This window comes from Chelonia mydas, chromosome 2, assembly GCF_015237465.2.
Source record: "Chelonia mydas isolate rCheMyd1 chromosome 2, rCheMyd1.pri.v2, whole genome shotgun sequence".
NCBI classification, from domain to species: domain Eukaryota; kingdom Metazoa; phylum Chordata; order Testudines; family Cheloniidae; genus Chelonia; species Chelonia mydas.
Genome location: NC_057850.1, coordinates 1684062 through 1699166, shown reverse-complemented (window position 1 = coordinate 1699166; position 15105 = coordinate 1684062). Strand labels below are relative to the sequence as shown.

At 61.1% G+C, this 15105-nt stretch overlaps 1 protein-coding gene across 1 annotated transcript in view; it reads left to right on the top strand.

The window, feature by feature from the left end:
* The window catches only part of OPLAH (5-oxoprolinase, ATP-hydrolysing), a 44311-nt gene that overhangs the window by 14441 nt on the left and 14765 nt on the right, over positions 1-15105 (top strand). The window contains exons 14-17 of the mRNA XM_037891775.2: positions 391-503; positions 6527-6678; positions 14569-14729; positions 14869-14970. Of these exons, the coding sequence (XP_037747703.1) occupies positions 391-503; positions 6527-6678; positions 14569-14729; positions 14869-14970 (528 nt within the window). The remainder of the gene's footprint in view (positions 1-390; positions 504-6526; positions 6679-14568; positions 14730-14868; positions 14971-15105) is intronic.

Sequence of the window (15105 nt, the reverse complement as noted above, 5' to 3'; positions counted from 1 at the left end):
CCTGTCAGTGATCTGCTGGTCTTCCCGCATGCCCTGCCTCGGAGCAGATCCCGGGGGCTCAGCTCTTCCCAGATAGGGGGCGGCACGATGGGCACCTCTCCTGCCACCACAGGCCCGCGGGGCGCTGAGTGCAGGGAGGGCAGGCTGGCTGGGGCCCAGGCGTGCTCTGACTGCGCTGAGCCGTGGCCTGTGGGTCCAGCTGGCTCCTCTGGGGCAGGGCAGGATCAGTGCCTGGCCCATGGCCCCACAATCTGAACTGCTGAGACAATGGCTCCAGCTATGCCAGGGGGCGGGGGAGGGGGTTCCCTGTTAAGTGACGCACAACAGGGCGGGGTTGGAGGAACCTGGGCCCAGGCACTCTCAGGGCATCCCCTTTTTCTCCCTGGCCAGGTGACCCGCTGCTATTTCACCGACGGCTACCTGGACACCTGCGTGTACCTGCTGGAGGATCTGTCCTGGGACCACTCCATCCCCGGCCCCAGCATCATCATTGATAAGAACAGGTAGGAGGAGGGGTAGATGGAGCCCGGACATATGAGTTCTATTCCCATCGCTGCGGCGAAAGCCTGGGCCAATGGCGAAAGCAGGACGCTGGGCATCAGGACGCCTGGGTGCTGTGCCCGGTGTCGAGAGGGGAGAGCTGGGCCGGGCTGAGATGGGTGGTCAGCGCTCCTGGGTGCTGTGCCCGGTGTCGACAGGGTAGAGCTGGGCCGGGCTGAGATGGGTGGTCAGCGCTCCTGGGTGCTGTGCCCGGTGTCGACAGGGTAGAGCTGGGCCGGGCTGAGATGGGCGGTCAGCGCTCCTGGGTGCTGTGCCCGGTGTCGACAGGGTAGAGCTGGGCAGGGCTGAGATGGGTGGTCAGCGCTCCTGGGTGCTGTGCCCGGTGTCCACAGGGGAGAGCTGGGCCGGGCTGAGATGGGTGGTCAGCGCTCCTGGGTGCTGTGCCCGGTGTCGAGAGGGGAGAGCTGGGCTGGGCTGAGATGGGTGGTCAGCGCTCCTGGGTGCTGTGCCCGGTGTCGAGAGGGGAGAGCTGGGCTGGGCTGAGATGGGTGGTCAGCGCTCCTGGGTGCTGTGCCCGGTGTCGAGAGGGGAGAGCTGGGCCGGGCTGAGATGGGTGGTCAGCGCTCCTGGGTGCTGTGCCCGGTGTCGACAGGGTAGAGCTGGGCCGGGCTGAGATGGGTGGTCAGCGCTCCTGGGTGCTGTGCCCGGTGTCGAGAGGGGAGAGCTGGGCCGGGCTGAGATGGGCGGTCAGCGCTCCTGGGTGCTGTGCCCGGTGTCGACAGGGTAGAGCTGGGCCGGGCTGAGATGGGTGGTCAGCGCTCCTGGGTGCTGTGCCCGGTGTCGAGAGGGGAGAGCTGGGCCGGGCTGAGATGGGTGGTCAGCGCTCCTGGGTGCTGTGCCCGGTGTCGACAGGGTAGAGCTGGGCCGGGCTGAGATGGGTGGTCAGCGCTCCGGGGTGCTGTGCCCGGTGTCGAGAGGGGAGAGCTGGGCCGGGCTGAGATGGGTGGTCAGCGCTCCTGGGTGCTGTGCCCGGTGTCGAGAGGGGAGAGCTGGGCTGGGCTGAGATGGGTGGTCAGCGCTCCTGGGTGCTGTGCCCGGTGTCGAGAGGGGAGAGCTGGGCAGGGCTGAGATGGGTGGTCAGCGCTCCTGGGTGCTGTGCCCGGTGTCGACAGGGTAGAGCTGGGCTGGGCTGAGATGGGTGGTCAGCGCTCCTGGGTGCTGTGCCTGGTGTCGAGAGGGGAGAGCTGGGCCGGGCTGAGATGGGCGGTCAGCGCTCCTGGGTGCTGTGCCCGGTGTCGACAGGGTAGAGCTGGGCAGGGCTGAGATGGGTGGTCAGCGCTCCTGGGTGCTGTGCCCGGTGTCGAGAGGGTAGAGCTGGGCCGGGCTGAGATGGGTGGTCAGCGCTCCGGGGTGCTGTGCCCGGTGTCAAGAGGGAAGAGCTGGGCCGGGCTGAGATGGGTGGTCAGCGCTCCTGGGTGCTGTGCCCCGTGTCGACAGGGTAGAGCCGGGCTGGGCTGAGATGGGCGGTCAGCGCTCCTGGGTGCTGTGCCCGGTGTCGAGAGGGGAGAGCTGGGCTGGGCTGAGATGGGTGGTCAGCGCTCCTGGGTGCTGTGCCCGGTGTCGAGAGGGTAGAGCTGGGCCGGGCTGAGATGGGTGGTCAGCGCTCCGGGGTGCTGTGCCCGGTGTCGAGAGGGGAGAGCTGGGCTGGGCTGAGATGGGTGGTCAGCGCTCCTGGGTGCTGTGCCCGGTGTCGAGAGGGTAGAGCTGGGCCGGGCTGAGATGGGTGGTCAGCGCTCCGGGGTGCTGTGCCCGGTGTCAAGAGGGAAGAGCTGGGCCGGGCTGAGATGGGTGGTCAGCGCTCCTGGGTGCTGTGCCCCGTGTCGACAGGGTAGAGCCGGGCTGGGCTGAGATGGGCGGTCAGCGCTCCTGGGTGCTGTGCCCGGTGTCGAGAGGGGAGAGCTGGGCCGGGCTGAGATGGGTGGTCAGCGCTCCGGGGTGCTGTGCCCGGTGTCGAGAGGGGAGAGCTGGGCCGGGCTGAGATGGGTGGTCAGCGCTCCTGGGTGCTGTGCCCGGTGTCGAGAGGGGAGAGCTGGGCAGGGCTGAGATGGGTGGTCAGCGCTCCTGGGTGCTGTGCCCGGTGTCGAGAGGGGAGAGCTGGGCAGGGCTGAGATGGGTGGTCAGCGCTCCTGGGTGCTGTGCCCGGTGTCGACAGGGTAGAGCTGGGCCGGGCTGAGATGGGCGGTCAGCGCTCCTGGGTGCTGTGCCCGGTGTCGAGAGGGGAGAGCTGGGCCGGGCTGAGATGGGTGGTCAGCGCTCCTGGGTGCTGTGCCCGGTGTCGAGAGGGGAGAGCTGGGCTGGGCTGAGATGGGTGGTCAGCGCTCCTGGGTGCTGTGCCCGGTGTCGACAGGGTAGAGCTGGGCAGGGCTGAGATGGGTGGTCAGCGCTCCTGGGTGCTGTGCCTGGTGTCGAGAGGGGAGAGCTGGGCCGGGCTGAGATGGGCGGTCAGCGCTCCTGGGTGCTGTGCCCGGTGTCGAGAGGGGAGAGCTGGGCCGGGCTGAGATGGGTGGTCAGCGCTCCTGGGTGCTGTGCCCGGTGTCCACAGGGGAGAGCTGGGCCGGGCTGAGATGGGTGGTCAGCGCTCCTGGGTGCTGTGCCCGGTGTCGAGAGGGGAGAGCTGGGCCGGGCTGAGATGGGTGGTCAGCGCTCCTGGGTGCTGTGCCCGGTGTCGAGAGGGGAGAGCTGGGCCGGGCTGAGATGGGTGGTCAGCGCTCCTGGGTGCTGTGCCCGGTGTCGAGAGGGTAGAGCTGGGCCGGGCTGAGATGGGTGGTCAGCGCTCCTGGGTGCTGTGCCCAGTGTCGACAGGGTAGAGCTGGGCAGGGCTGAGATGGGTGGTCAGCGCTCCTGGGTGCTGTGCCCGGTGTAGAGAGGGGAGAGCTGGGCTGGGCTGAGATGGGTGGTCAGCGCTCCTGGGTGCTGTGCCCGGTGTCGACAGGGTAGAGCTGGGCTGGGCTGAGATGGGTGGTCAGCGCTCCTGGGTGCTGTGCCCGGTGTCGAGAGGGGAGAGCTGGGCCGGGCTGAGATGGGTGGTCAGCGCTCCTGGGTGCTGTGCCCGGTGTCGACAGGGTAGAGCTGGGCCGGGCTGAGATGGGTGGTCAGCGCTCCTGGGTGCTGTGCCCGGTGTCGAGAGGGGAGAGCTGGGCCGGGCTGAGATGGGTGGTCAGCGCTCCTGGGTGCTGTGCCCGCTGTCGAGAGGGGTGAGCTGGGCAGGGCTGAGATGGGCGGTCAGCGCTCCTGGGTGCTGTGCCCGGTGTCGACAGGGTAGAGCTGGGCCGGGCTGAGATGGGTGGTCAGCGCTCCTGGGTGCTGTGCCCGGTGTCGAGAGGGGAGAGCTGGGCCGGGCTGAGATGGGTGGTCAGCGCTCCGGGGTGCTGTGCCCGGTGTCGAGAGGGGAGAGCTGGGCAGGGCTGAGATGGGCGGTCAGCGCTCCTGGGTGCTGTGCCCGGTGTCGACAGGGTAGAGCTGGGCCGGGCTGAGATGGGTGGTCAGCGCTCCTGGGTGCTGTGCCCGGTGTCGACAGGGTAGAGCTGGGCAGGGCTGAGATGGGTGGTCAGCGCTCCTGGGTGCTGTGCCCGGTGTCGACAGGGTAGAGCTGGGCAGGGCTGAGATGGGTGGTCAGCGCTCCTGGGTGATGTGCCCGGTGTCCACAGGGGAGAGCTGGGCCGGGCTGAGATGGGTGGTCAGCGCTCCTGGGTGCTGTGCCCGGTGTCCACAGGGGAGAGCTGGGCCGGGCTGAGATGGGTGGTCAGCGCTCCTGGGTGCTGTGCCCGGTGTCGAGAGGGGAGAGCTGGGCCGGGCTGAGATGGGCGGTCAGCGCTCCTGGGTGCTGTGCCCGGTGTCGAGAGGGGAGAGCTGGGCAGGGCTGAGATGGGCGGTCAGCGCTCCTGGGTGCTGTGCCCGGTGTCGAGAGGGGAGAGCTGGGCCGGGCTGAGATGGGTGGTCAGCGCTCCGGGGTGCTGTGCCCGGTGTCAAGAGGGAAGAGCTGGGCCGGGCTGAGATGGGTGGTCAGCGCTCCTGGGTGCTGTGCCCGGTGTCGAGAGGGGTGAGCTGGGCCGGGCTGAGATGGGTGGTCAGCGCTCCTGGGTGCTGTGCCCGGTGTCGACAGGGTAGAGCCGGGCTGGGCTGAGATGGGTGGTCAGCGCTCCTGGGTGCTGAGCCCGGTGTCGAGAGGGGTGAGCTGGGCCGGGCTGAGATGGGTGGTCAGCGCTCCGGGGTGCTGTGCCCGGTGTCGAGAGGGGAGAGCTGGGCCGGGCTGAGATGGGTGGTCAGCGCTCCTGGGTGCTGTGCCCGGTGTCGAGAGGGGAGAGCTGGGCAGGGCTGAGATGGGCGGTCAGCGCTCCTGGGTGCTGTGCCCGGTGTCGAGAGGGGAGAGCTGGGCTGGGCTGAGATGGGTGGTCAGCGCTCCTGGGTGCTATGCCCGGTGTCGAGAGGGGAGAGCTGGGCCGGGCTGAGATGGGCGGTCAGCGCTCCTGGGTGCTGTGCCCGGTGTCGAGAGGGTAGAGCCGGGCTGGGCTGAGATGGGTGGTCAGCGCTCCTGGGTGCTGTGCCCAGTGTCCACAGGGGAGAGCTGGGCCGGGCTGAGATGGGCGGTCAGCGCTCCTGGGTGCTGTGCCCGGTGTCGACAGGGTAGAGCCGGGCTGGGCTGAGATGGGTGGTCAGCGCTCCTGGGTGCTGTGCCCGGTGTCGAGAGGGGAGAGCTGGGCTGGGCTGAGATGGGCGGTCAGCGCTCCTGGGTGCTGTGCCCGGTGTCGAGAGGGTAGAGCTGGGCAGGGCTGAGATGGGTGGTCAGCGCTCCTGGGTGCTGTGCCCGGTGTCGACAGGGTAGAGCTGGGCAGGGCTGAGATGGGTGGTCAGCGCTCCTGGGTGCTGTGCCCGGTGTCGACAGGGTAGAGCTGGGCAGGGCTGAGATGGGTGGTCAGCGCTCCTGGGTGCTGTGCCCGGTGTCGAGAGGGGAGAGCTGGGCCGGGCTGAGATGGGTGGTCAGCGCTCCTGGGTGCTGTGCCCGGTGTCGAGAGGGGAGAGCTGGGCTGGGCTGAGATGGGTGGTCAGCGCTCCTGGGTGCTGTGCCCGGTGTCGACAGGGTAGAGCTGGGCTGGGCTGAGATGGGTGGTCAGCGCTCCTGGGTGCTGTGCCCGGTGTCGAGAGGGGAGAGCTGGGCTGGGCTGAGATGGGTGGTCAGCGCTCCTGGGTGCTGTGCCCGGTGTCGACAGGGTAGAGCTGGGCCGGGCTGAGATGGGTGGTCAGCGCTCCTGGGTGCTGTGCCCGGTGTCGAGAGGGGAGAGCTGGGCTGGGCTGAGATGGGTGGTCAGCGCTCCTGGGTGCTGTGCCCGGTGTCGACAGGGTAGAGCTGGGCCGGGCTGAGATGGGTGGTCAGCGCTCCTGGGTGCTGTGCCCGGTGTCGACAGGGTAGAGCTGGGCTGGGCTGAGATGGGTGGTCAGCGCTCCTGGGTGCTGTGCCTGGTGTCGAGAGGGGAGAGCTGGGCCGGGCTGAGATGGGTGGTCAGCGCTCCTGGGTGCTGTGCCCAGTGTCGAGAGGGGAGAGCTGGGCCGGGCTGAGATGGGTGGTCAGCGCTCCTGGGTGCTGTGCCCGGTGTCGACAGGGTAGAGCTGGGCCGGGCTGAGATGGGTGGTCAGCGCTCCTGGGTGCTGTGCCTGGTGTCGAGAGGGGAGAGCTGGGCCGGGCTGAGATGGGTGGTCAGTGCTCCTGGGTGCTGTGCCCAGTGTCGACAGGGTAGAGCTGGGCCGGGCTGAGATGGGTGGTCAGCGCTCCTGGGTGCTGTGCCCGGCCCAGCGTCTGACTTGCTCTGTGGCTGGGGAAGTCTCTGTCCCTGCTGTGTGAGAGGCTCTGCAGGGCACTTCAGGGAGTTCTGGACGGTGGGTGGTGATGGACGTCCTGGGGGGCGATGGGAAGTGCTGCCCTGGGGGACTCTCCCCAGGGCATGTGCAGTAACACAGCCTCATCCCTCAGCACCATCCTCATTGAGCCGGGCTGCACGGCCTCCATCACCCGCCATGGGGACATCAGCATTGCCGTGGGCTCCGAGAAGCAGGGCCCCATCAGCACCCAGCTCGACACCATCCAGCTCTCCATCTTCTCCCACCGCTTCCTGGGCATTGCAGGTGAGGCTGCGGCACCAGGCCAGCTCCCAGGCCCTGTCTCCACGTGTGTTGTCCAGGAACTTCTCTCATTCTTTTCTGAACCGTGTTATAGTCTTGGCCTTCACAACATCCTCTGGCAAGGAGTGCCACAGGTTGACTGTGTGTTGTGTGAAGAAATCTTTCCTTTGGTTTGTGTTAAGCCTGCTGCCTGTTAATGGTTGGTTTAGAAACCCTCGGCAGAGGGTTAGACTAGGTGGCCCTTGCAGTCCCTTCTAACCCTGTGGGTCTATGATTCTAGTTTCATTAGGTGACCCCTGGTTCTTGTGTTATGTGAAGGGGTAAATGACACTTCTCTATTCACGTTCTCCACACCAGTCACGATTTTTAGACCTCTATTATATCCTCCCTTAGTTGTCTCTTTTCTAAGATGAAAAGTCCCAGTCTTATTAATCTCTCCTCATATGTACGTTTTCCAGTTGTAATGTTTCTTTTTTGAGATGGGGCGACCAGATCTGGAAATGGTATTCAAAGTGTGGGAGTACCATGGATTTATAGAGACGCATTATGATATTTTCTGTCTTCGTATTTATCCCTTTCCCAGTGATTCCCAACATTGTTCGCTTTTTTGATGGCTGCTGCACATTGAGTGAATCTTTTCAGAGAACTATCCACAGTGACTCCAAGCTCTCTTTCCTGAATGGTAACAGCTAATTTAGACCCCATCAATTTGTATGTAGAGTTGGGATGATGTTTTCCAATGTGCATTACTTTGCATTTATTACCATTGAATTTCACCTGCCATTCTGTTCCCCATGTTAGGGCTTCCTCTCGTCCTCCCTTGGTTCTTGTCACCCAGACAGAAAGCAGAAGGCCAGAGTCCCACGTGCAGGCAATGTGATGGTTATTGGGGTTACCAAGCAAGCATAATCCGCAGCTCTGTACACCAGCAGAGCTGTTCCCTGGCCCCCTCCTCTTTATTAACAGGGCAGTTATACCTGTAGAGCATGCCCCTGGCACCGCCCTTTACAGTTTATGGTCCTGTTCCATTTTGGAGGGCTGTGAGTCTGGGGGCTTCGGTGCCACCTCTTTTGTACCCTGAGGGAAGGGTATGGAGTGAGGCCAAGCTTTTCTTTGGCTTTTAGTGTTTCTTATGCTTTCCCCCTCATCTCCCTTTGCCCCTCCTCACTGGTTCCTTGGCCTTGGCTTGGGAGAGGAGCTGTACACCATACGCAGCCAGTTAAAAAACCCGGAATTCTATCTCGGCCTAAATACTGCATGGCGTCACTGGCAGCCACTCACCCCCGTTTGTGAGATCCCTTTGCCCCTGTGACGAGGCTGGTCCCGGCGGGACCCGCCTGAGAGTGTCCATTCAGGACAAACTGCTTCAAGCAGGGCAGTCACAGCCCCAGGCTGGGGTTCCCGCGCACACCAAGGCAAACCAAACCAGCCAGCCAGAGAGGACTTTGGTCTCACCCCACTGGCTAATCACAAGTCACACAAGCAATTCCCTTAGAGCAGGGGTTGGCAGCCTTTCAGAAGCGGTGAGCCGAGTCTTCACTGATTCACTTTAATTTAAGGTTTCGCGTGCCAGTCATACATTTTAACGTTTTTAGACGGTCTCTCTCTATAGGTCTATATATTATAGAACTAAACCATTGTCTTATGTAAAGTAAACAAGGTTTTCAAAATGTTTAAGAAGCTTCATTTAAAATTAAATTAAAATGCTGATCTTACGCCGCCGGCCCGCTCAGCCCACTGCCAGCCTGGGCTTCCGTTCACCTAGGCCGGCAGCAGGCTGAGCGGGGCCTGGGCTGGGACCCCGGCTGGCAAGGGGCCGGCAGCCAGGACCCCAGACCGGCAGCGGGCTGAGCGGGGCCGGTGGCCAGGACCCCAGACCAGCAGTGCGCTGAGCGGCTCAGCCCACTGCCACTCAGCCCGCTGCCGGTCTGGGGTTCTGTCCGCCGGCTCCTGCCAGCCAGGGTCCCAGCTGCAGGCCCCGCTCAGCCCGCTGCTGGTCTGGGATCCCGGCCCTGCCCATACAGAGTGGGTACCTACCTTCTCCCTGGTTCTAGCCCATTCTCTTCCTCTCTCTCTGCACAGGGCTGGGGGTGAAGGAGCAGGCTGGGGGTTGAGGTGTAGGGTCTGGCCAGAAGCTAGAATGAGGGAGGGAGCTCAGGGTTGGGGCAGGAGGTTTGGGTGTGGAGTGCTTACCTGGGCAGCTCCCATTTGGTGCGAGGGGTGGGGGTGGGATGTGGGGGGTGCAAGAGTCAGGACATGGGGTGTGGGGGGGGGGCTGGGTATGTGGGGGGGGTGCAGGAGTCAGGGCAGGGGGCTGGGGGTGTGTGAGGAGGGTGCAGGAGTCAGGGCAAGGGGTGTGGGGGACCTGGGTATGTGTGGGGGGTGCTGGAGTCAGGGCTGGGGTTGTGGGGGGGTGCAGGGGTCAGGGCAGGGGGCTGGGTGTGTGTGGGGGTGCAGGGGTCAGGGCAGGGGGCTGGGTGTGTGGGGGGGGGTGCAGGGGTCAGGGCAGGGGGCTGGGTGTGTGTGGGGATGCAGGGGTCAGGGCAGAGGGCTGTGTGTGTGTGTGGGGGGGTGCAGAGGTCAGAGCAGAGGGCTGGGTGTGTGCGTGGGGGCGTGCAGGGGTCAGGGCAGAGGGCTTGGGGTGTGGGCCGGGTTTGTGGGGGTGCGCCCAGCCCCTTGCCCTGAGCGGCTCACGGCAGGAGGCTGGAGGGGATATGCCGATTCCACCCCCTTCCCCAAGGCCCCGTCCCCACCTCTTCTCCACCTCCTCCCCAGAGCAGTGAGCGCAGCTGCAGCTCGGCTTCCCCCCCTCCCTCGCAAGGGCCAAGGGCCGTCAGCTGATCGGCCGCAGGGAGGGAGCAGAGGAGAGGCAGGGGGAGAAGAGCGGGCCGGGGCGGGCAGGATTTTTAATGGCTCGCCGCTGCCTGCCGGGATCCCAGCCTGGGTTCGGCAGCAGGCTGAGCAGGGCCAGCGGCTGGGACCCGGCAGGCAGGAGCGTGCCATTAAAAATCATCTTGCATGCCGTCTTTGGCACACGTGCCATAGGTTGCCGACCCCTGCCTTAGACACTCCAGTTTCCCAGTATCACCACCAGTGCCACTCGTTATGGGGACAGATGGTTATGAAAACCAATACCCCAGTAAGAGAAAAGAGGTTATTTCAATCCCAAAGGACCAAGCTCCAGACCCAGGTCAATATACAAATCAGATCTTACCCACAAATCACGCTGCTGCCGATCCTTTCGAATCTAAAGGTTTATACAGAAAAGGAAAAGGATAGAGATGAGAGCTAGAATGGGTGAAATGGAATCAATGACAGACAGTGATGGCCAAGTTCTTGGTTCAGGCTTGCAGCAGTGATAAAATAAACTGCAGGTTCAAATCCAGTCTCTGGAGAACATCCCCAGCTGGGATGGGTCCTTCAGTCCTTTGCTTAGAGCTTCAGTCTGTAGCAAAGTCCCTCCAGAGGTAAGAAGCAGGACTGAAGACCAGATGGAGATGAGGCATCAGCCTTTTATAGTCTCCTCCAGGTGTAAGAACCCCTCTTTGTTCTTACCGTGGAAAATTACAGCAAAAATGGAGTTTGGAGTCACATGTCCATGCATGACTCAGTTTTTAGAGGTGGCAGCCATTGCCCACATGCTATCTTGAACGTCTCCAGGAAGACTTCTTATGTGGATTGGAGTCTCCCAAGGTCTATTGTCAGTTAAGTGTTTCTTGATAGGGCACTTAACTTGCAAATTCCTTTCAAGAAGCTGACCAAATGCTTTATGAAGGCTTCTTGGAAACAAAACACATCGAGATACCAGTACAGAGCTAATATTCATAACTTCAACTACAAAAACGATGCCTGCATGCAGACAGCATAATCATGATCAGCAAGCCATAACCTTTCCATAGACACCTTATACGGCAACCTTTGTACAATATTGCTGAAAATAGATAACAGTGGTTGCAACAATGATTTATACGGTCCCAGGTTATATCAGTAACGTCACAGTAACTCTTTGCAGACTGCCTGGGACTTAACTATCTTGATTAATTTAGTGTTATCTGCAAACTTTGCCACCTCACTGTTCACCCTTTTTCCAGATCAGTTATGGATATGTTCAACAGCACAGGTCCCGGTATAGATCCTTGGGGGACCCTGATATTTACCTCTCTCCTCTGTGAAAACTGACCGTTTATTTCTACCCTTTGTTTCCTATCTTTTAACAGTTACTGATCCCTGAGAGGACCTTCCCTCTTATCCCATGACAGCTTACTTTGCTTAAGAGCCTTTGGTGACGGACCTTGTCAAAGGCTTTCTCAAAGTCCAAGTACGCTATTGTCACGGAGTCCCCGGGCGATGCTCTGGAACTGCTCCCCATGAAGCCAGGCAGGACTCTGGGGAAGTCTCCTGTCTGGGAGCAGCCTGTCTGCAGGACACACAGCTCACCCGGCTTCCACCTTCCTGGGTCTGATCTCAGAGCATTCAGCCTCCTCTGCCCCTCCGTGCGCTTCCCACAGCGAGTCCGCCCAGGCGGGGTCCTGGGGAAGCCAGAGGGTCCTGCCCCCCAACTCCGCAGTCAGACGTGACTCTCAGCCAACCAGTAAAACAGAGGTTTATTAGACGACAGGAACATGGTCTAACACAGAGCTTGTAGGTGCAGAGAACAGGACCCCTCAGCTGGGTCCATTCTGGGGGGCAGTGAGCCAGACAACCACGTCTGCCCTTCACTCCATGTCCCAGCCAGCCCCAAACTGAAACTCCCTCCAGCCCCTCCTCCCCTGGGCTTTGTCCCTTTCCCGGGCCAGGAGGGCACCTGATTCCTTTGTTCTCCAACCCTTTAGCTCTCACCGTGCAGGGGGGAAGGTCCCAGGCCATCAGTTGCCAGGAAACAGGGTGTTGGCCATTCTCTGTGTCCAGACCCCTGCACACACCTGCCCTCTAGGGCTCTGCAACGATCTTACACCCTTACCCCACCACCTAGATACTTAAGAACTGCCTAGGGGAAACTGAGGCACCCCCACACTATTCAGAGGAAACATTAAGAACACTCCCACTTCGTCACAGCTATGTCCACTGGATCCCCCTTGTCCACATGTTTGTTGACCCCTTAAAGAATTCTGGTAGATTGGGGAGGCATGACTTCCCTTTACAAATGCCAGGTTGACTCTTCCCCAGCAAATCGTGTTCATGTGTGTGTCTGATAATTCTGTTCTTTACTATAGTTTCAATCAATTTGCCTGGTACTGAAGTCAGGCTCACCGGCCTGTAATTGCCGGGATCACCTCTGGAGCCTTTTTAAAAATTGGGTGTCATATTAGCTACCTTCCAGTCATCTGGTACAGAAGCGGATTGAAATGAGAGGTTACAGACCACAGTTAGCAGTCCTGCAATTTCACATTTGCGTTCCTTCAGAACTCTTGGGTGAATCCCATCTGGTCCTGGTGATTATTCCTGTTTAGTTTATCAGTTTGTTCCAAAACCTCCTCTTATGACACCTCAATCTGGGACAGTTCCTCAGATTTGTCACCTAAAAAGACTGGCTCAGGTTTGGGAATCTTCCTCACATCCTCAGCTGAGAAGACCGATGCAAAGAATTCATGTAGCTTCTTTGCAGTGGCCTTATCCCCCTTGGGTGCTCCTTTAGCATCTGGATCGTCCAGTGGCCCCACTGGTTGTTTGGCAGGTTTCCTGCCTCTTGATGTACTTGCTGTTAGTTTTTGTGTCTTCAAATTGTTTTTTGGCCAGCCTAATCATACTTCTGCACATGACTTACCACAATTTATGTTCCTCTCTATTTTCCTCAGCAGGATTTGACTTCCAATTTTAAAAGCTGTCTTTTTGTCTCTACCCACCTCTTTTGCTCTCTGGTTTAGCCATGGTGGCATTTCTTTGGTCGTCTTACTTCTTTTTGTTTTCTCCTGTGGGGTATACGTGTAGTTTGAGCCTCTATTATGATGTTTGTAAAAAATGTCCATGATGCTTGCAGGCATTTCACTCGTGTGAGTGGTTAAAGCACAGTCCGAGTCCCTGCCGGTTAGCCCAGAGCCAGGCTGAGCTGCCGTGAGTTCCATGCTCAGGCTGTCTCTCGCTCAGGCCTGGTCGACACCAGAAAATTAGGTCGGTTTAAAAACGTTAGTCAGGTGTGTGAAAAATCCCTCCCCCTGCATGGCGTAATTAAGACAACCCATGGAGACAGTGCTAGATCGATGGAAGAATTCTTCTGTTGACCGAGCTGCCGTCTCTCGGGGAGGTGGGTTAGCTATGCCAAGCGAAGAACCCCTCCCGGGGGTAGGTGGTGTCTACACTGACGTGTTACAGCAGCACGGCTCGTGCTTTAAGTGTAGACAAGCTCTCAGTCTGATCTCCTTGGGCAGTTCCCAGGTGAGAGCCCCGACTCCCTCCAGCAGCCTACTCCCCCCCCAGGCCTGTGTCCTCCAGCTGGGGGGTCTTTGCTCAGCCTCGCTGCAGAGTGGTGGGGAAACCCCTCTCCCCCTAGGCCATGGGTGCCAGGTGTCAATGTCCTGCTGCAGGCTTTTCCATTGTTCACTGCTTTGGGGTCGGCTGGGCCAGTCCTTTCCAGTGACCCCTCCTGGCTCAGACAGCTGGGCACCATTCCTACCCAGGCCTCAGCCTGCCCTGAGAGCACACGGGAGGTGAGGAGTCACTCCTGGTCCAGGCGCCAGCCCACAAGCCAGGAGCTGGGCTGTGACTCCCAGGGCAGGAACATAAGCCCCACGGGAGGAGCCGCAGCTCAGTCTGCTCAGTGTGACTCCAGGGCTTGGAACTCTCTCCTGCCCGGCAGTGACAACAGAGCCCCCCGGCCTTCGCCTGCTCCAGCCCTGCTCTCGGGCCCAGGCCCACGGTGTTCCTAGTCCTGCTCCAGCCCTGCTCTCACACCAAGCCAGTCCGATGCCTGAGTCTGGCTCCGGCCACTAGGCCTCCCCAGCCCAATCACCGTTTCAGACAAAACAGCCCTTTTCTCCCCTCCCCCATGACGGTTGCCATATAGAGGAAACTGAGCCACATTTAGGCTTCATAAAAATACTACAGAAAATCCCCACTTCCAGTGCTCTCAGCTGGGCCTATCCCACAAGCCAGGGGGACTGGGCAGGGCAGGGCAGTGCTTGGATGGGAGACTTCCCAGGATGCCAGAAGCTGCCGGGAGCAGCATGTGGGCCCTGTAGGGGACACGGTCCCCTTGCAGTTGGGGCTGACCCCAGTGCAGCGCTAGGGGGCGCTCCGCGGCTGGAAGTGTTGCTAGGGTCTCTGGCCCACGTACCCCAGAGTCGGGGTGTTAACCCCACTGTCCTGGCCCCATTCTAATCAGGTGGAGCTCCTTCTGCCTCTCCAAATTCCCGCTGGCGCTTCAGCTGGAGCACAGACTCTCCTTCACTACCTGTCCCAAGCTGCTGATGAGCCCTGCTGTGTGGCTGTTACCCAGCCGTTCCGTGCCCCACCCCAGAGGCAGCTGCCTTTCACGCAGCATCTTTTAAACAAACTGTCGCCCAAGGGCCGCCCCAGTTCAGTCAGGGGGTGTGGGGCACCGAGAGGCATGTAGGACAGGGAGGTGATGCGTTTGTGGCTGAGATTTGGGAGGAGCTGCCGGGTCCATGATACAGAGGCCTAGAGGCACTGGAGCTGCGGTGAAGAAGGCTCTTGCACAGAGAGTGTGTGGCACTGATGCAAAGTGCAGACAGGTTGGTGCTGGGGAAGTGGGGGAGAGACGGACCCGTGATGCCAGCTGGAGCCAAGGATGGAGGGGGACTCTGCCCGGTCTGCTGAGCTGCCTAGGTTCTGGGAAGGGGAGTTGCATGGCTGTGGGGGGTGCCCTTGGGGCTGGGGGTTCCTATGGAACGGCTCCCTCCTCGGGGTTGGTAGCAGTCGCTTCATCTCGCCCTGCAGAGCAGATGGGCCGGATCCTGCAGAGAACGGCCATCTCCACCAACATCAAGGAGCGGCTTGACTTCTCGTGCGCCCTCTTTGGGCCGGATGGGGGGCTGGTGTCCAACGCTCCCCACATCCCGGTGCACTTGGGGGCCATGCAGGAGACCGTCCAGTTCCAGGTAGGTGCAACCCCGGCACACGCCTCTTTGGCATCCCCCTGCGCCCTGGCTCTGCGCTTTGAGGGCTGGGCCTGCGGCTCCCCCAGGGCTGGCCAGCCCCCTGGGCGGCCCCTGAGCACCGCTCTTGGTGCCGTTTCAGATCCGGAACCTCGGGGATGACCTGAATGAGGGTGACGTGATCCTCAGCAACCACCCATGTGCGGGGGGCAGCCACCTCCCAGACCTGACTGTCATCACACCTGTGAGTACCACCAGCAGGGCCTGGGCAAGGGGCAGCTGATGCCTCTGGGCTGCAGCTCCCCATGTCAGATTGTCACGGAGTCCCCGGGTGATGCTCTGGAACTGCTCCCCATGAAGCCAGGCAGGACTCTGTTGA